The sequence below is a fragment of the Danio rerio genome, chromosome 23, assembly GCF_049306965.1.
Source record: "Danio rerio strain Tuebingen ecotype United States chromosome 23, GRCz12tu, whole genome shotgun sequence".
Taxonomy (NCBI): Eukaryota; Metazoa; Chordata; class Actinopteri; order Cypriniformes; family Danionidae; genus Danio; species Danio rerio.
Genome location: NC_133198.1, coordinates 35,028,946 through 35,050,730, shown reverse-complemented (window position 1 = coordinate 35,050,730; position 21,785 = coordinate 35,028,946). Strand labels below are relative to the sequence as shown.

The 21,785-nt window shown below is 34.3% G+C and overlaps 2 protein-coding genes across 5 annotated transcripts; one reads left to right on the top strand and one right to left on the bottom strand.

The window, feature by feature from the left end:
- Positions 1–321: 321 nt before the first annotated feature.
- gtsf1 (gametocyte specific factor 1) lies at positions 322–6,537 on the bottom strand. The gene is given in 8 exon segments (NM_212833.1): positions 322–634; positions 810–880; positions 1,573–1,636; positions 1,833–1,913; positions 2,337–2,463; positions 5,822–5,940; positions 6,070–6,210; positions 6,463–6,537. Coding segments are annotated over 7 exon segments (549 nt in total). The 5' UTR covers positions 6,155–6,210; positions 6,463–6,537; the 3' UTR covers positions 322–632.
- A 1,137-nt stretch (positions 6,538–7,674) lies between these two features.
- On the top strand, positions 7,675–21,757 carry letmd1 (LETM1 domain containing 1). 4 transcript variants are annotated; one of them, XR_012398383.1, is made up of 10 exons: positions 7,743–7,880; positions 10,847–11,004; positions 11,104–11,219; positions 11,325–11,407; positions 13,788–13,974; positions 15,340–15,441; positions 16,380–16,532; positions 16,611–16,707; positions 19,579–21,458; positions 21,627–21,757. XR_012398383.1 is itself a non-coding variant. In NM_001130616.1 (9 exons), exons 1-9 carry the CDS (start codon positions 7,762–7,764, stop codon positions 19,650–19,652), a joined length of 1,089 nt encoding a protein of 362 aa, NP_001124088.1. In that variant the 5' UTR covers positions 7,675–7,761; the 3' UTR covers positions 19,653–19,675. The 4 variants fall into 4 exon arrangements, 2 of the variants coding, with proteins under 2 accessions (NP_001124088.1, XP_017209077.1); XR_012398382.1 differs by having other exon boundaries at positions 11,083–11,219; NM_001130616.1 differs by lacking the exon at positions 21,627–21,757 and having other exon boundaries at positions 7,675–7,880; positions 19,579–19,675.
- Positions 21,758–21,785: the final 28 nt, after the last annotated feature.

Genomic DNA, 21,785 nt, shown 5'->3' with positions numbered 1-21,785 from the left:
TTCCATGTTCTGCTATCAGAGCTCTGCTTGTTATGCTTCACACACTGGATAACAAGCTGATATACAGAGATATTTACCCATTTTTTTTATTATTATTATTTTTTTTTTTATTATTATTTATTTTTTTTTTTAAATCGCCAACTGCATTTACATTCAAATTTGTTAAGAGTATAATGAGTGTAACCTAATACACTATAGTTAGTATACTTGAGAAAAAAACCTCTATAACATTAACAAAATTATCAAATATGCATGCAAGTGATGACAAATATCAGACACCATTTCCTTGTTACTTTACTGCATGATTGAAGAGATGCAACATTTAGGTTTAAAGAAACTTTTAATGAAACACGTGTAGGATTAAAGGTCACTGAAAGATCGACACTGATGGATTTCTCTATGGAAGACGCAATAATTCTTTGGTTTATAGATTGTCTACACACTGACCATAGCCAGAGCATATTGACCTTCAGAAAATATTAAAGGGGAAATACTTCAAAATCTCAACACTTCAAAATTAAAAACTTTAAAAGATAAGCAGGCTTTAGACAAATCTAGGATAGAAATCACACAGGGCTTAAAGTATTTTTAAAAAAGTAAGAATATCCAGACGTCCATCCAGCGGCGCCGTATCCTGGGTTAAAAAGAAAATAATAATAAATTTTTTTTTTTTTTTTTTTTTTTAAAGAGAAAACAGTTAACACAGGACTGTTTGAATAAGCCAAGTGTGTTGCTGCCATCTAGAGGAGAGTTTTTAAAACTACACAGACACAACATAAAAATAAATTACTAGAATTAGAAGTGCTTACAGAGTTTCCATGGAAGAGTCCGTGGTGCCCGCAGTCCATCGGATAAACTGATGGTGGTATCCGGCTCTGGCCTAACAAAGACAAATCTATGTAATGCTTCATTTTACTCAAACTAACTGGCTTTAGAACAGGCTTCATACAGCATGCTAGAATTAGCACTCCTGTTGGTTAAACCTGGTTAACATTAAACAAATTTGTAAAAAGCAGGCAGGGATTTTTTTTTTTTTGCATCGATTTATGAAAAAACCCAGCAAAGCAGTTAGTCAGATGACAAGCGCAGAAACCTGAAAGGCAAGACTCCTACAACTAAACAAAGACCTTTAAATGGTTTGCATCAAGATGGTGTATGCTAAATTTGACTTAAAATCACTATTACTACATTAGTACCAATATTCAAACCAAGAAGAAAAATATGAAGTGCAATCAATGCTGTCTTGATTTGCGGAGAAAGCTGCAACCACAATCTCTTAAGTTCATGATCCCCAAAACCAAATGGTAAAGAGACACAGCTCGTTTCAAGCAGACAAGCAAGATGTTTAAAAACTATTTTGCAAAGCTAAATTTGATGATAGCATAGCAAAATTTGCATCATTTCAGGAAACAACATAGCAGCTTCTTGTTTGTATAACGTGTTTTGTACACTATTGTGATGCTTGTAGGTTGTCAACATCCACACAATAAACCATCCATTCCTCTACAGATCACAGCACCATCAAAATGTATTGATGCACAGGCAAAAGAGGGATAAAACAGCATGACTCACTTGTTCTGCGGAAGCGGATTGGTTGATTCACCCCAGACAAACATAGCAGCATTATCATCAGTCTCTGCAATCACATCAGCCCAAATAAGGAATAATCCAGAAAGTAGTGATTTATTAAACCAAAAGCAAAATACAGAACTCAGTTACTGTACATATTAAATGAGGAAAAGTAGCATCGCCACAGTGGATGCACTTAGTAGAAACAATGTATGAACAAACATATTCAAAAATGTTTAGCAATCATTTAACAGGTCACAGACCTGTTTCCCAGTCCTCATTGGGTGCAGGGTTCGTCCAGGTGTTAACAGGAACCTGGAACTTCTCCAATACTTCTACATTTCCTGGACAAAACAGAACTAGATAAAAAGACTTGACAAACATCAAGTGTTAACACTGCAACACAATGGTGACTAAAGTCCACAGCACATCTTAATCTAGGTTAACCTACTAAACCCAGTACATATTTATAATGTATAATTTGATGCATTTAATGTCTGCAATGTTGGTAAAAATTAAACTACAATTGACCATCACAGAATGGTCTCATGTAACCATGCTTAATATTCAAAATGTTTTAGGGACATGAAAGGGTTTATTGAAAAAAATGTAATCAGAAAGCTGATTTTTGAACACAGAGCGCAACAATAGCACAAAAGAGCACCTTTGTAGTAAACATTGAAATATAAGAGGATACAGCCTTAGAATTACACCATGCGAGTAAATGCAGAATCAACATGAACTTTTCTAACCCTTTAAACACTAACCATCTTCAGCGTTCAAACACCTCTTGTCTTCGCAGTTTGCTATGTGATGAGACATCTCATGCTTGGGAATCAAGTGTCTGGCATTAAAGGGGCAGGTCTTCAGTTCACTGGCCAGTTTGGGGTGGTTCTAAAACAGATGCAAGAGGACAGATAAACTTTAAAACATTAGAATGTAAGGACAGATAAAACTAGAGCTCAACCTTTGAGTGTGTTAATACTTGTTTTATTTTGGTCAAGACCAGGGGTCGGCAACCCGTGACTCTGGAGCTGTATTCGGCCCTTTAGCTTCTCTGCTGCCTAGATGAAATTACATGTAAATAGCCTGTATAGGCTGCATCTCTACATTACATTTTCTATTAAGCAATGTAATCTTATCTTGGCATTCCAAGTAACAGAAGACTGAAAAGAAACTTAATATTGTTAATAAAAGCCAAAATACAGGTCTATTTCCCACGTTAACCCATGAGTCGTTAATATTGATGGTGGTAATAAAATCTAACATTCAATTGGTTATTAATATTAGATTATTATTTGCGTTCATAAACAGTTCATCACTTTGTTAATCATTCTAAACAATCAACATCAGTGCAAAGGTTTTTTAAAGCCCAATATGAATGAGATCTTGTTACGACTCGTATACAGCATACATATTTATACCCACCATGAACAACTTTACACGTAAAGAGATTAACACTGTTGCTTTACAGTTACTAAAAAAAAAATAAACACTTGCTGCTTTCACTTTGAAAACGATTGAAAGTCTTAGGTTATGTCAGTGAAGACGCTTGTCTAGATCAGAGGTTCCCAAACTTTTCAGCGTGCGACCCCTAATATGACGATGTCAGTGACTCGCGACCCCCAATATCCTGGTTATGAATACAGAAACCTTGCATGCAATGTCACACACACACCAAAACACCCAGGTATATTCTTCGTTTAATGTCAGTGCAGTAAATGGGCTAGAAACTTTAACCTGGTGTTATAAAATCAATCTGCTGCATCTGACGCTATTGCTGTGTCTTTAATATAATGTAATTACCACTGGGGTCACAATCCAATAGAACTAGTAACTAAGCTACTATAGTAACTATTTAGTAATTATAAACGACTATATTTTTCGCTTCAGTAGGTTATGGACAAAATATGGTCATTCTTATAGGATTTAATAATAATAAAATATTCGAAGGGTCCCGACCCCCACTTTGAGAACCCCTGGTCTAGATGACTCAAATAGACTTACATCCCACAAACAAATAACGTTTCCAAGAAGTTATCATTTAAAGGTCAAATATCTATGGGCAAATTTTATTTTGGAGGAGAAAAAAAAAAAGACTAATGGCTCTGCTGGTCAAAAAGTTAGCCGACCCCTTCTCAAGACAATAGTGAAAATGGATCCAAATGTCAATAACGCCAAACCTAAAAACTAAGGGTGTCACGATCCTCCAAATCCTCGATTTGATTACATTTTCGATTCTAAAGGCACGATTCGATTATGAATAATTAATTAATTAATTAATTAATGACCAATTAATTATTTGTAGCCTACCGTTTAAACTACCTGACCTGCATGGTCTTTGTTTTACCCATAAACAAATCATACAGTAAATGAATAAAGGCAAGATACACTTATAATTACCACCTGTCAATCACTCTTTTCTGCTGGACTCGTGAATAGGCAGTGATCTGTGTCGTTATAATGGCGTCGGTAAAAAAGACGCACAACCAACAGGAACCAGCCAACAGTATTTGAGGTGTTCGCTAAAATTACTAAGTACAAGTGAGTGAAAGATTGAAGCAGTCCTCTGACTGCCTGGACCTGCTGTCTCGAGCGCATGGCTGTGTATGCGTCTGTGTGGTCATGTGATGTGCATTTTCAGAGGTAGAGAGGAAGGATGGCTGCTCAGAAATGCTACACGCCACTGAGGATGTCAAATTGTTGTCGTTCTAAAATGCCATTTAAAAACAAAGACAGTGAAAACAGGGCCTGAGTGTGTACTTTACGCAGGTGGATTTGCAACAGGGGCAGGCGGAGGATCGCGATGCCGGTGTTGTCTATTGGACGAACCGTACATAGCAGAGCTTGCAAAACTGTGTTTTTTTTTTGTTGACAACACGAATGTTGTAAACATAACTCACTGGAAATCCAAAATGCTTACACACCAGCGACTTCATTGAAAGAGGAGAGGTTCAAGTTCTGTCGACGGGTCTCCTGCTTCAGCAGTTTAACAAGCACTTCAACAAGCCTGTTTTTTTCCCGCTTGGCTAGCCAAGTTGACGTGACATGGGGGCGTGGCAGCATCGACAATTCTATTTTTTGATTCGATTATCGAAATTGAGCATACATTTCGATGGATTTCGATTAAAAATCGAAATCGTGACACCCCTACTAACACACACTTATGGTGTACATCTTTACAGGTGTAACAATACTTAGCTGTACCAAGTTACAGAGAATGGGAATCTACACAATGAATACTTTCTATCATGTTTTCAGAGGCCCAGGAGCACACAATGTACAACAATGCAAATTACCTCAGAAAGAGCAGACCATCTAATAGTACTAATACCTTTTTAAAACATCTCACAAACACTCAGAATAAAATGTAGATATCTGTATAAACACACTGTGTCTAAGAAGCTAAAAACATGTTTAAAAGGAACTTAGAGCCAAGCACAGATTTACAGGCCACAGATCATATTAACAATATTACATATTATAGTAACATTAACTGCGACGGTGATGGTGCATCAATGAGCTGCCGCTGGACAACTTTTCCATATACATGATCCTCTATTAGTAGTGCGAGCACATTATTTAAAGCAAGTCCGTTTGCGTTCATTCATCTCCATCCATCTCTCTTATAAACCTATAGAGATTGAGATCCAAGTTCCAGAGTGCCAAAAAAGCCAGAATGCATTGCACTGCAATGATAGCCATTCTCCATCCATCCATCAATCATATACAACAAACCTGTAGAGATTAATGGGATTCAAGTTCCAGTGTCCCAAAATACACTGTGCTGTAATGACATTCCCATTCTCTACATCCATCCACTGTAAACCTGCTGTACTCAAAGCTAAGCCTAACATGCTGTATTTCTAAGGTAAGGTTAAGAAAACATAACAAAAAAAAATCATAATTGGCTTGATCACTCCATCTCCTTTCCACCAATCAGCTGGTGTGTGGTGTGCAGTCTGGCCCAATATGGCTGCCGTCACATTATCCAGTTGGATGCTGCACACTGGTGGTGGATGAGGAGATTCCCCGCTAATGTGTAAAGCACTTTGAGTGTCCAAAAAAAAAGTGTTATACAAATGTAAGGAATTATTATTATTAATAAAATTAACCCATAATTTCCTGTTGTACTTGCCCTCAAACCTACTTAAATTTTAATTTATCTACCAAATACATATTTTGTTGTTGTTTAAACCCAAGATTTATGCGCCTCCATTTGAACTTCATTATCCTAAATGTTACAACCCACCTTTCTGCACTTGAGAACATGAAAAGGGAAGCGTGAGGCTCTGATCTGGTGGTTTTTGTCATATGGGCACTGCACAATCCTATTAGGGTCGCTGGCATCTTCCGTTTCTTCACCATAACCTGCGGAAACAGGAGGCGCCACATTGGAAACAAAACTTATTGTGCCGACACAAAACTACAACTCAACATGAACTGCATTTTGCACATGTAACTTCAACAGTGCATCGAGTTATGATGATGATTGATTACCGTTGTCTTCATTCCACATCTGCCCTGTACTTTCAGAGTGGACTCCAGACGGACCGACGCTACTGCCAAACCTATAAGTGGCCATACTTCCGTTTCCTGGACCCCCGTGTACCTTTCCGTGGGTTTAAAAAAATCTTCACCCTAAATAAAGTCCGCCAAACATTAAAATCAAAACATTTTCTAGTATAACGTTAAACCACACAGCACTCTGAAGAAATGCAGCACGTGACGGTCAAACAACGTGAGAGTCAGCAGGCCGAGCGCAAAAACTGACGGTTGAAGTTTATTAAAACGATGTTTGCTTGACTTTATGTTATAAAACTCACGACTTTCAAAGTAGCAATACGCTCGGGTTTATGTTAAGAACATGACATTATCATTATAAACACTTACTGCTAGTCTTTTGTATTGTTGAAGCAGTCGCGTGCTGGCCTTCCCATCTGCTGACTGCAATCAATGCAGATCATCAATCAAGTGCTGTGTGCTGCTGTGGAATGTCACGTGTTTCATCATTAAAGATGGCAAATGTTTAAATAAATACTTGTTGTTGCATTATTCATTGTAATCAATTGATGATTCTAAGCTATTTGTTGTAACTATGTGCTGGTCTATGGGGTTTATAAAGATTAACAAACGTACATATTATTTTATTCTTTATATGGTTAATATTATTTTTATTTTATTAATTATATTAACATTTTGAATAACTTTTTCTTATCAAACCAATTATATTATTTTAATCAAGCTATTTGCTTGATTTTTCACACACATTAAAGACCAAGAGATTATATTTATTAATTTTATTTATATAAAATAAATGCTGTTATATTTTAGTCTAATTTATTTATTTATTTGAATAAAACTTTTGATCTTTTATTTATTTTAACCAAGCAGAAAAAATGAATGGATTTCTTTAAACCAATTTTATTGATTTTTATTTTATTTTATAATAATTATTATATTATTTTTATTTAATTAATTATATTAACATTTTGTATTATTTTTTCTTATCAAAGCAATTATATCATTTTAATTTAACTATTTGCATGATTATTCACACACATTAAAGACTAAGAGATTATATTTATTTATTTTATTTATTTAAAATAAATGCTGCTATATTTTAATATTATTTATTTATTTAACTATTTCTCATTTATTATTTGAATAAAACTTTGGATCTTTTATTTTTTTATTTTTTTTTTATTTTAACCAAGCAGAAGAAAATGGATGGATTTTATTTATTTTAATTTTTATTCAATAATTCTAATCATTATTATATTATTTTAAAATGATTAAAATAAAAAATATTCAAAATATTTATTTAATTAATAAAATGTGACACAATATAGCAAATATAAGTTTATAAGTTTATAGTAATTTCACAAGGATAAATAAAACTGCATAGAATAATTAAGTTAATTATATTTTACATTTAAATCTGTAAAAGAATAGTCATTAAATGAATAAAGTAATCTGCAACTCATAACATTTATCAAATATATAATTTTTTGGAGTGTGCTTTTGTCTTTTATGTTCATATCATATAAATATTACGGTATCCAGTCGACCTAAACACAAAATATGCGCGTCGTTTAATGCGTACACTTCACCAGCCAATCAAAGACCCGCATCCGCACTTCATGGTCGTGACGACACGCCCACGCCGAACTGTCAGCTGCTCAGTTCAAGATGGCGCTGTCCTGTCGGGGAATATGCCGCGGGGCTTCAGTGATCTTACTGTATGGAAAACAACCTGTCAGGGTCAAAGCAAGTCTCTGCACTCCTAGATTGGCTTCCTCAAAACCCAGGTATAATTAAAAATACGTTCGGAATGACCGATCATTTGTAGGCGGTTGTTCGCATACCACACTCCCAGAGCTAGGATGTTTTGCATACAGGCTGGATATAAAATGATAGCGAAGATGATGTTTCAACGTAAATAATACAAACGAGACCACATTAATTATTTTATCAATGTCTGTCTTTTTTTAGTCGATGACAAAGGGGAAAATGGTTTCATCAGGAATTACATGAGAGAACGGCAAGATATTTTTATATTTAATTTTATATAACGTAGTTTCTAGATTCATGTTACTAGTACATACTTAAAACTAGTATCTTCCTATGGCAAGCCACTTTGACATTTAAACTATAAACCATACTAGTATCTATTTTCACGTTACTGGTGCTTGTTTTTTAGATATCAGTACATTTTCCATCAAGTACTGTTAGTAGTGCCTATTCTTTAGATGCTAGAGCTTTTTAAAAATATAGTAGTGTTTTCTAATTAGACACTAGTTTTTTTATTAGATACTAGTACTCACTCATTCGTTAGATACTAGTGCCTATTAAATAAATACTTGTGTATTAGATACAAGTACTTATTCATTACAGTCATACGGTCATGGAAAACCTGGAAAAGTCATGGAATTTTGAAATGGCATTTTCCAGGCCTGGAAAAGTTTTGGAAAATCAGAAAAACCCACAAAGTTTCGGAAAAGACATGGAAAACGGATATCTGTATACTTGAATATAGGTTTGTTGTCTTTACTACTTTTCTGTCCTTGCCCAATCAAATACTCCCACATTATTAGTGCAGTGTAAGCATTATCTAAATCAATTTCACATAGATATAAATATAAGCTGAAACTAAATAGATTGTTGCGTGTTTTATGGGATGCTGTAATAAATTTTAACATGTATTGTTTTTTTTATCATGCATATGTAGGCATTGCATGAAACATTAAGTCATAAAAATTTACTTGAAAGTCATGGAAAAATCATAGGAAAGTCATGGATTTTAGTAGTAAAATGTGTATGAACCCTGCCATTAGATACTACACTGCAAAAAAAAGCTTTTTTTACTTAGACCTGTAGTCTTGTTTCTTGTCCGAATATCTAAGAATCCTTATATCAAGAAACATTTTTTGGCAAGCAAAACTTATTGTCTTGTTTTCAGTAATAATATGCCAATATTAAGTGTGTTTTTCCTAAAACAAGCAAAATAATCTGCCAATAGGGTAAACAAAATAATCTTGTTTTTCCTCTTGACATAAGATTGTTTTGCTTACTTCACTGGCTGATTACAATTATTAACTAATCTACCAAGCTCTGGTAACAAATAAGTAGTAGTATTGTTTTAAAAGGGCCTCTGTAAAAAAAAAAACACACTACCACCTAATAACCTCTTAAAACCAACAAATGAAGTTGTTAAATTAATGTACTATCTTTTTATGTTAACAAGAAAAAGATGCTTTTATCTATAAAATAAGTATTAGCTTTCATTGTCAATAGCTTCGTGAGCAGTGCGCCGACATATAGTGCCCTTGCTCTTTGGGTGTCCTGAGTTCAAGTCCCAGCTCGTAGACCTTTTCCAATCCCTTTCCCCGCAAAAATCTGTCTGATTTGCTGATCTGTCTTAATATATTATCCTATACTTATAAAGATAGAAATGGCCAAAACTATCTTTATAATCATAATAATAATAACAATAACTAGTAGCATTAAAAAAAGCTTGTTATATTTTTAGATTAAATTTTAAAGGTCTCATGAAGTGCTTTGAAATGTGTTTTTATTTGATGTTTGACATAACTTCAGTAAAAAAAAAAATGAAGAGAGGGTGGAACAAAGAATAGCTCCTCCCCTTTATAAAAAAAAAAAAAAAAAGCGAATCCGCATGGTAAGTGGTGACGTGTTGGTGACGTATGTAATACTATTTCCAGGTCCAAGCCGCCACTCATTTGAGTTGAGAAATCATTTGTTTATGATCACTTTTTATTCATATCACACATTAAAGTTAATTTTATATAAAGTCATAGTGTACACAACAATCTCTGGGCTTGCTGCATCACAAATACCAAAATTTTAACAATTTATAAAAAAATGAATTATTTTCTGGCTATTGGATATTAGGCATGGACATATATATAGCGATCGTGATTTTCGAAAGTATTAAATCGCTTTGTAAACGTTTATTATTACCATTTCACAAGTCTCCCCATTCAGTTGAATAGAGCGCTTGGACCAGGAAGCTGCTTCGCGTGACGTCACACTTAACAAGCGCATAGCATTTCGTTTTTATCACAGGTCTGCCAGTGATAAATGAGAAGTGTCTTGAAGGGGGCGGGGCATGTCAGATACTAGAGAGCATTTGATTGGTCAAGAACTGATGCCTCTACTAAGAGAAATGCTTGTTTTGTTATAAATGTATTTTCTTTGTAAATTCCATATCCACAAATGCAAATTTACTAATACCAAACCATATTTTCCTGTTTTGTTTTTTTTTTGCAAGAATTTAGTCATTATATATATTTAATTTCCTAATCTAAAAATAAGAAAGCAAACAGAACTATTTTATTTTGTAATGACTTTAATTTATTTACTGTTATTGATTCTTAAATGTCAATGAAGTTTATATCATGTTCTTTTTTTCTCTCTCTTTCTCTCTCGTATCTCTTTTTTATTGACAATGTAATTCATATTCTGTATTGTAAACAAATATTGCTACAAACATGTCAACTGATTTTTTGCACACACACAGAAAAAAAAAATCATCCATTTAGGCGGAAGTGACAAACTAAAAGCTTTACATGTTTATATCAGTTTTATATCTTCTAAATGCTCATTTTGTTTTCACTATTTTGGAGCACACTAGCTTATAGATATCCTTAAAACTAGCAGACTGAAACTAACATATAGTACATGCCGTTCACTGCTCCGCCATCTTGCAGCACCTTTCATTGGTTGATTTCTGTTTTTCTGTCTGTCTTTGCAGCAGTCTGTGGTTTGTCAGACACTACTCGCCTTCACAAGCAAGACACGGGATTGGTCGAAGCGTTGTGTCGAGTCTAAAGTGGGCCAATGAGAAGTACGAGAGATTCCTGCAGCGGCGCTTCCCTCGCTTTTTTGTCCTCTATCAGACTTTCATGAGAGGTCAGAATGAGTGAAATGTTAACTTTAATGTTTTTTTCTGAACTACGAACTATCTCAATCGAATGTGCTATGATGTAGGTTTTCTGCTTTTTTGTAAAGGCTTCAGACTCCTGTTTGAAGATGGCAAAGAAGTGCAGAAAATCGTGTTCCGCATGATTAGTGACAAAACAAGCCACGCCAATTTGCCTTACCGGGATATGGAGAAAATCAGACAGGTGAGTTTGAGAAGTCAAGGAGACATTTGTGAGAAGTCTTGTGGTTATATGTCGTATTAATATTATAATATTATATTTATTATTTCTGAAATATGTTACTTTCAGGTCCGCAGGGATTTGATCAAAGCCATTCCCTTGGTCATCCTGTCAATACCTCCATTTGCCAACTATCTGGTCTTTATGCTTATGTGAGTATTTATTATCTTGCTCTGCTGATTATTGGTACTTTTGCATCCTTTAAAATTAATACTGAATAAAAGTATTTAAAGTTTCCCTTATTATCTGCCATTCTTCTATTCATTGATTCAATAATCCATCTTAACATTACATTGCTATTATTGTTATTGTTAAAAAAATGTATGTATATGTATAAAGTGCTCAGCATATTTATATACACCCCTCACAAATCTATCTTATAAATTCATATTTTTTAATCTGTTTATCAAACTTTTACAGACATAAGAAAGTTATTTTACAGAGAAATTTAAGCAAATATTATTCCCATCCCTACCCTCTTAACAAGATGCAATTACATTTATCCAAGAGAAAAAAAAGTTTAAAATTTTTTTTTAATTAAATAAAATAAGTAAAAAAATAAAAACCTGTACAGAATACACGTGTACCTTGATAACCCATTATTACAAACAATCCTCAGGTATTTATACAATGTACTTAATTACATTTGCTTTGCAATCGAAAGGCCCTAAGATTTAGATTTAGAGTTTGTAGAGACACTGGCATGCTCAGAAAAGAAAATTCTAAATGGGTCTCATGTTTCAGAAAAAGCCCTAGTATTGTCGTTTTTGTAAACCTGATTTTTTCCAAATGGATGAAACTCATTGCATCTCGCAACCAGTTGTCAAAACTCTGGGGAAATCTTTGTTTTCATAATAAAATAATACATCGCTTTGCTGACAGTGTCAAAAATGCAAAGGCGTTTGCGGTACAACTCAATAACCCTGGTATATTTGGAGAAAGTCCAAAAAGTGCAATAAGAGGACACGGTTCGATGTGCATCTTTGTCACAGAAGAGAAATACTTGAAAATTGGTAGCCAAAAAGAAGTGACTGATGGACAAAGCCAAAACATATGTATTAAGAATTTATATCTTTAATAGGAAGCTATACAATATTATATTTGTGCATATACATTAGATTAGTCAGTACTGAAGCAAATCTGGAGCTAATCTAACTAAATAACCCAAGATAACGGTCCAAAAACTAGTACACCAACTTTATATGTTATAGAAAAATATGAAATACAAATTTAAAAAAAAAAAGGAAAAATCAAGAAAAGCAAAAAAAAAAAAAAAACAGAAAGATTTTGTTGAAATTTTGTAGCTTGTAATTTATTTTGCAATATTTTGCTTGAATTTAATAGTATTATCTTTACATTTCTAAATATGTTTGGTGACTAAAATATTATTTAATAAATATATCTGTTTAATAAATCTGTTTTGTTTAAATGCACCAACATACACTGCCTATATTCACTGAGAAATGGATACAAATATTAATTTAAAAAAATGTTCATTTTTTTTATATAATGATAGAATAGTATTGCTGTTACATTATATTATTATTATGAGCTTCAGAATTGTACATTAGAATTGTTGCATTTGTAATATTGTTGTTTTACCAAACATTAAAAATTTTTTTAATGGCAATATTTCAAACACTTTATTACTAACCTTTTAGTTAATAAAACAAATATTAAATTCTAGTAATATTTATAAATTATAGATTATATAGAATAAAAAAACTACAATAAATGTCGATATTTTAGTATTATTTTTAATACCTGTTTAATGGTACAATAGCATTAATGAAGTTGTAAATTTGATTTAATTTTATAGTTACAAAATATTATTAATATAAGTTAATTAAATATTCAGATATTTTTACAGTACAGTAGTGTTCTCGCAATAGTAATATTTACATAAATTACATAATAAAATATAGACCTTTTGGATAATAAATGTTTAGTAATTTAAATGCTTTATATTACAATGCTTACAGCATAATAAGATATGACAATATTATTATTGCAACATTTATATATTTCTTTATAGGTTGTTGTTTTTTTAAGTATTTTTAATGAATAGTCATTTAATTAATCGTAACCCAGTCATTTACTTCAGTGTTTCTCAACCAAGTTCCTGGAATTCTGCACATTTTCCATGTCTCCATAACCGAACACATCTGAATCAGATCATCAGCTCATTAGCAGAGACTGAAAGACCTGTAATGGGCATGACAGACAAAGGAGAAATCCAAAACTGCCTCCAGGATCGTGGTTGAGACACACTGATTTACTTAATCGCCACTAGTTCCAAACCGGAGTTCTTTTCTTACAAAAGAAGATATTTTGAAGAATGTTAAAAACTGGTAGCCATTGAAATGCTATGCATGTCATTGGTTACCAGTTTCCAGCATTGTTCAAAATAGATTTTGTACAAAAAAAAAACAACAACATAAGGGTTTTGAGCCACTTGAGAGTGAGAAAATGGTCGTTTCATTTTTGGATCAACTATCACTTTAATAATGAAAGCATTCTCTATCCTTCTAGGTACCTTTATCCTCGGCAGCTTCTCATCCGGCACTTCTGGACCCCTCAGCAGCTGGTGGATTTTCAGGTAGCCTATCATAACCAGAGGGCACGTCATCACTGGGCTGTGGTCAAAGGGCTGGAAAGCACATCAAATTCTGTCCAAGACACCCGACTGAAAAGACACCTGCTGGAGCTCTGCAGTAAGGTAATCTGAGCTGAATCTTTATTTACATGCTGACTTTTTAATAAGCACAAATAGTCACAGTTTATATCATTAGGTACAGTTCTCACTATTTATAATCCATCAAGTATGACGTTTGCCTCAAAAAACTCCTAATTTGCTGCTTATTAATAGTTATTTAGGTAGTTGTTGGGTTTAGGAATTAGATTTAGCAGTGTTTCTCAACCACGTTCCTAGAGGACCATCAAAACTACATGTTTTGGATGTCTCCTTTGTCTGTTGCACCCATTACAGCAGGGGTGCTCAACCCTGTTCCTGGAGATCTACCTTCCTGCAGATTTCAGTTGCTACCCATATCAAACACACCTGCCTGTAATTATCAAGTGGTGTTCAGGTCCTAATTAATTGGTTCAGGTGTGTTTGATACGGGTAGCAACTGAAATCTGCAGGAGGGTAGATCTCCAGGAACAGGATTAAGCACCCCTGCATTACAGGGTCTCTGCTAATGAACTGATGATCTGAATTAGGTGTGTATTGTTAGGGCCATGAAAAATGCGCAGACTGGTGGTCCTTCAGGAACGTGGTTGAGAAACACTGTGATAGAGGATTAAGGATGTCACGGTTCCCACGGGTCATGAAATTTCGGGAATATCATGGATATTTAAAAGACCCAGACATTGAGAGTGAGGGAATTTTCATATTTTCAAGTCATGAAATGTCACTCAGACTTTTTTCACTTTAAATTTAATTAAATTTTTTATTTAATTTCTTTAAAATGTAATTTTTATATACTATATTATTTCATAGCATTGTTGTTTTCAGCTATTTTCAGCTTCATTTTTATTCCTTTCATGCTTATCAACTGGTAATCACTTAAGTCAAATGGAATCATGAGACTGTACCTGTTAATTAAGGCTAACATGTCAGGATAATATTCATTTTAAAAGCTTTTGCTTCAAAATGGTCACTTCAAAGACCGAACGTTTAAAAGTAGATGACAGAAAAACGAAATGCACGTTTTATAGCTATTATCAGTTTATGGAGGGGGAACACAACACAGCCTCACATACTATAAGTGTTTCAGATTGTTTTCAAAATCTCAGGTAGATCATCAATTGTTTTCTCATAGTGGCCATTAAAGTCATGAAAAAATGACTTTCCAGTTAAAACCATTTTAATATTATGCAAAGCAAAACAGCAGCCTGTTTTTGTGTTCAATGTGGGTTATGTAAATTTAGCTTTTAGTAAGGGAATTTGATATTTGGCTCAGAGTGGGAACCCTGGAATAAGAAATGATGAGCAACCAGTAGCTTAATAATAGGCAACTAGTTGATTAGTGAGAATTGGTACATGAATGTGTTACAGGACAAATGTATTGCATGTGTGCAGGTGCGAAGCGGAGTCCATCCTGTAGTGTCTGATGTCCATGCTGTGAGAACATTGTTCTCTGGACCACCCTTGGGTATCAAGAAAATGTATGCAAATCAGATGGTGAGCTCCAAAAAAATCGGCTTGTTGCACAATGAATTGCACTTTAGGGCTGCACAATATATTGATGATCGCAATGTGCGCATTTGCAATATTCATATCGCAGGATCTACAATGTGGAGTCAGGATTATAGTTAAGAATTATAGGATTATAGTTTGAATTATTCGCTCTTCTGTTTTTTTTCCAAGAGATGTTTAACAGAGCAAGGAAATTTTCACAGTATTTCCTGTAATATTTTATCTTCTGGAGAAAGTCCTATTTGTTTTTATTTCGGCTAGAAAAAAGCAGTTTTTAATTTTTTCTAAACAATTTAAGGTTAAAATTAATAAATTATTTCCTAATAGAGCCATTTAAATTATATGCTAAAAATATACTCAATATGCATCGCAGTAAAATTTCATTTTTTATTTTCTTATCCTTAAAAAAAACGGACATATCTGGAATCCTCTATTGGAGTTTTTTTAGAATGTATATCGAAAGACTATAGGGTATATGCCGAAGTATGCTAATAGGACTTTTAATTTGCCCGTAACCTGGGTTAAGTGCTTCCAGTGAACTGTATTCTGTAAACGGCTTTTTGTCTCGTTTTACGCTTGAGCAAATAAATGAATGCCCAAGTCTTTAACTGAATGTATTTTAATTATATTACAACATCGACGCTGTAAAAGGAATCGTATAAAATGGAAAAAAACCTCACAATAACAGGAAGTTTATCAGTATGGGAACAACACTTGCTCGGCATATACCCTATATACTGGATTTACTAGCCGATGAATGATTGTATAATAGATGGCTGTATTGTTGTATATGATGACATGAGACACCTATACCACTGTTTTGTCAAATCTTTAAATCCCAAATAAAATAAAAATTCCCAATATTGTGCAGCCCCATTTTTAAAAATGTGTCATACTTAATCTTACTTGACCTCCTCTTGCAGAGACATCTCTGTCCTTTGCTCTTCTTGACTCCTCGTCTCCCGGCCTTCTGGATCAGCGGACGTTTGAACAGTCACGCCTTGGAACTCATGCAGCTCGATCGTGCCATTATTCGATTGGGCTTGCACCAGTTAAACGACTCGGAGCTCAGAGAGGTCAGAGGTCACCCAAGTGTGCAAGTTACCTTCTGCCAGTACCTTAATTAAGCAATTTAATGAATCTTTTCCCCCCAGGCTTGTTTTGTGAGGGGGCTGAATCCAGAGCGTCTGAGTCCCGGACAGTTACGAGAGTGGCTCACACAGTGGTTGCAGTTCTCAGCACACCTCAGAGGTACAGAACAAAACTATGGGCTAGACTTACTAAAAGCTTGTGCAAACTCTACTGTCAGAGTTCAGTTAAGTCTTACACGGACTCTGTTTACATGGACATCAGTATTCTAATAGTTTGCCTTAATCTGAATAAGACAACAATATGACTAAGGTGATTTCATGAGTTGCTTTTTGAATGTTTCTTTTATGATCTGTTTTACTTGTTAACACAATTTGATTAACGTCAGTGTGTCGCCACGCTATGTAATGTTTATTTCGGAGTTCGTGTAATTTCGGGTGTTTCGTTTTTAATTTTTCAACTTCAACTGTAGTTCGGCAGTTTCACCTTTTTATTCAGGAACATTTAATGCATGCACCCCCATGACAAACTGAGATATTTGAATGAGAGTATAAAGTAAGGACTGGTGGAAGAGTGGTGTTTTAATTTAATTTGATACCACACACTGATATTAGGAAAAAAACTTTAGAATTTTGCAATGCGTAGTCATATTAAAATCGGAGTACTGCTGTCCATGTAAACATACTCAGTGAGTACACCAATACTCTGATTTAAATAGGATTAAGACAATACTCTGATTAAGAGTTTACCATGTAAAAGAGCGATATTTGATTACCTTAATCCAGCTAAAGTCATAATCGAACGAAATGGAATTAAGATATGTGGAGTAGAGTGGTGGCGGCGTGGGACAAATTTTTTTATCTGTATAAACACACACACACACACACACAGCACCAAGCAAGTGACACACAGACAGCATCGAATTCTCTCTCTTTCAACACACAAACACACACACACACACACAGCAACAAACAAGCTCAACACAGCATCACGCTCTCTCATTCACACCAATACATACGCTTGCTTGCTCGCCCGGGAGTCTGGAGCGATATTGTTAGACCACCTGCCAGGGGCGCCACTGGGGCCCTCTGACAAGTGATCGCAGATGAAAGTGAAGAGCAGGGGGGATGGGGGGGGGTGTAATGTTGCGGGCCCTTCATAATGTTTCTGGGGGTCCCCTGAATGTATTGTAGTTTTCGCTGTTTTTCGACAGGACCCATTTAAGGCAGTTTTCAGGCATTTGAGGTTGTTGCTAGATCAGATACGGTTGCGGTTGGAAATTAACAATAATTATTTATTCATTTCCCATTAATTGTATTTTTTTGTTGTCTACCCTAAACCTAACCCTCACAGTACTGTTAAACTATTTATCACTATTATACAGTGTCTCAAAAATAATCCTATATTGATAAGCGTTTCCTGTCTAGACTTGACTGGCATTTGATGACAAACAAATAAGAATGGCTTCAAGCAGGAAAGCACACTTTTGGTGCAAGCAAGAAACGATGATTATCTCCCATCCAGTACCTCAGAGTTTTCGTGGGGGCATGAATGAAAAGTTACAGATTGAAACCCAATTGTATTTGTCTGCTGTGGTAGCCTGACAATTTGTATCTACCGTCATCTGTTTGCATGTATAGTGGGAAAAGTTACCTGCTGTTAAATTTGTTGCCAAAAAAAAAAATGCCCAAAATTACATATGGTGCCATCATGACCAACATGAACTGTTGTTGCATGAAATGCCAGGAATAAACTTGCGTTAAATGGTGACGTAATGACGCTAATCGAACTATGTAGCGTTACTCTAACATGTAAAATGCATACATGAAAGAAACATTCAAAGGCATTAAAAGACTTAAAACTCATATAAATATTTTGTACAATCAGAATTTTCAGGAAATCACTTGAACAGTAAATTGACTCGGGTTTCCTTTCAATTGAAGACGTTACTAAATTTAGTAAAAAGTACTAAATTTTCATGCAGTGCACCAGTAAACTCCGGTTAAATAAGGCAAGTAAATTCGATTAATGATGTCCATGTAAACTAGGTCACTTAAGTCCACTTTTTAGACTGCAAATTTATGGGAGGAGAGTCAATTTCACATCATCTGTTTTTTCATAGTATTGCGCTCTTGACTAAATTTGTCATTTAGAAAATAAATCTAGCCCTTTAGCTGTGTTGATTACAAGCCATTATTACCACACTACCACATTTTTAGATTTGAGATTATTTCATGGCAGCATTAATCACTTTATAAAATGATTGTTAGTTCGATAAATGATCTATGTTTTTGCAAAACAAAACTACATACAACAGCAGCATGGTGTGGGTTTTAGATTTCTTTACAAACTCAGAATTGACTTGGTAGTTTAGAATTGACAAAAACCAAAGAAGTGCTGTCAGGCTTTGTTGGTACCGTGATGCTGACAATCAACTCCCTCTGTTAACTCGGGCTTCAATTCAGAGTCCACAAAATGCAATTATAGTTACTGTAGCTTTAGAAAAACTTTCCTACAGTTTACATGGGAGGATTAAAATTTATTTCGATAAATAGGGAAAATTTATGAATTTCTGTGACCCACAATGCTAGCAAACATGTAATGAGACAAAATAATAATTATAAATATCATATTGGCAACCACCTCACTCTCTTTTATTTTATTTATAATTTTTGTATGCATTTTGGTTTGGTGTTTACTAACATCACTTTCATTTATTATTTATTATGCATATAAATTTATATGATGTCATTTATTTATTTTATGTTTTATTGTTAATGCTCTGTATTTGATATTCATCTTTGTTATCTGCAAATAAGAAAGTCAATAAAAGTTCAACTCACACAATGCAATTATGAAAGCATTTAAACCCTGAATGTGCTGGAAAGTTGTTTTACTGTACTCTAACTTAATATTTATAACATTTCAAAAGTTCCAAAGAAGAAGCCGTTGTTTTTCTTTTGAAACTACTAATGCGACTGTTAAAGTGTTGCAAATTCACTGCGGCTTTCTGTTTCCTTCCTGTCTGATCAGAGTCAGAGACTTCGCTCTATCTGCACTGCATGGTTCTGCTCACGGTAAACTACCCTAAACAGCAACGGCACTGACCTCCAGAGGAAGCACACCACTTCTCTTTCCAACACCCGGCGCTGAAACATACACATCCAAAGGCAAAGCACCACGGGAACAAACACAAACTTATATGCAAATCTGACATACATTTTTTGTTGTGTTTCTTTCATAATCAGAGGCATTTTGTACGTTTCTGTGATATTTTTCATGAAACTGTCATGCTTTAAAAATGTTCTTGTGGCAATGAATCTAATTTTGTTTACATGAGGAAAGAAAATATTGGGAGCTCATTGGTATACTGGAACTTGTGGAGTAATTTCATTAGTTCCATAGAGATTGGGTGTGTGGATAGAGAAGTATATTAGAGGTAGTTTATTAAAGTCAAAATTACATCATTTATTCTCCCTCATGTGGATTTAAACCTTTATGAGTTTCTATTTTAAAGAATGCTGTTTGCTCATCAACTTCAATAGCAAATTTTTTTCCTACTATTAAAGTCGATGGGTACCAGCATTCTTCAAAATATCTTCTTTTGTGTTCACAGAAGAAGGAAGCTCAAATAGGTTTTAAAGGAGTGAAAAGTGAATAAATGATGACTGTACCTTTAATACAGTTACACACTGTGAGTAACTACATTCTACAAGATACAACACAGCAAGCATTTTTTTGTTTTTAAAACATGTCTAATAGACGTCTAAACGTAGTCATCTTAGCTAAAACAAGGCTAAATTTGGGCTGTCAGTGAAAAATCTAATAGACATCTAAAGATAGGTCATCAAATAAACAGAAATAAATGACTGCACATATAAAGCCTGTCTAATCTATCTATTTGACAACTAGTCTAGTTTTGGGCTATTCTTAGATGTCTATTAAATTTTCACCCAAGTTTAGCCTTGTTTTAGCCAAGCTGTCTACATTTAGATGTCTATTAGACGTCTATTAAACAAAATTGTTTGGTAAGAAAGCACACTAATTCCACATGGATGTATTTGGCATGTGTTTTGCAAAGTTCACTGCTCTTATCATGAGAGATTTACATTCAGAATATTAATTAATAGTGCTGGGCAAAGATTAATTGCATCCAAAATAAACATTTGTTTTCACATCTTATAAGTGTGTATCATATATATTTATGTGATAGAAACAAAACTTTACAAAACAATTGTGTTGCACAGTTATTTAAATTTTTATATAAATTGTATCATATACACACATCATTTATATACAAATATAAACATTTTCTATGCACGCCACACTTAAATTGTCAAAATAAACTTTTATTTTTAGTTTTATTTTTATTTTGGATGCAGTTAATCACGATTATTATTTTTTTTTGCTTGGAACTAATAATACTAACAATAACTGTTAGATGTAAACAATACTAACTATTTTCATCTGTTTAAAATATGCATTCACATTCAGTACCGTCTATCTCAGGGGTGCCCAAACTCGGTTCTGGAAGGCTGGTGTCCTGCAGACCTTAGCTCCAACTTACCTCAACGCCCCTGCACAGATGTTCCTAGAAAGAGCTTGATTAACTAGCCCAGGTGTGTCTGATTGGGGTTGGAATTAAACTTTGCAGGACACCGGCTCTCCTCGGTCTGGGCACCCCTAATTTAGCTCCTTCATCTTTGGTGTGGTAGTTACAAAAAAAATTGTGGTGTTTAAATTTATTTAGCTAAAAGCAATCCAGTTATGTTTTAAATGGGATGGTATAAATGAAAAGTGGTTTACAGAGCCTTTAAAAAGATTCTGGGGAAAATGTGTATTCTATAATGCAGAATATATCTATATGTATTTTAATTAAGTTTGTTGATATTTATTTTTGAGTTCTCAATGCTGTGCAATAACTATTGCACCTTGTTACTCTTCTATCCTATGAAAAGTTGTTTGCTGTGCACTGGGCTTTTGGTCAAACCATTCAATTCATGCATAGTAGTTTGCAATGTCATCTGTTTGTTCAGCCTACCAATCGGTGCCTTTTTCTTAAGAACACTGATACCAACAAGGTGCAATAAGTGCTGATCTCTTTTATGTTGCCAAATGTGTTTGCATTTTATGTCAAGAGAAAATGTTATTTGGTTCAGAGTCAAAAAGGCATGAAAGTGATGTGAACTTCAATTAAAGAATTCAAACATGGTCTCTTTTTGCTTCCTTGAGGCTCACAT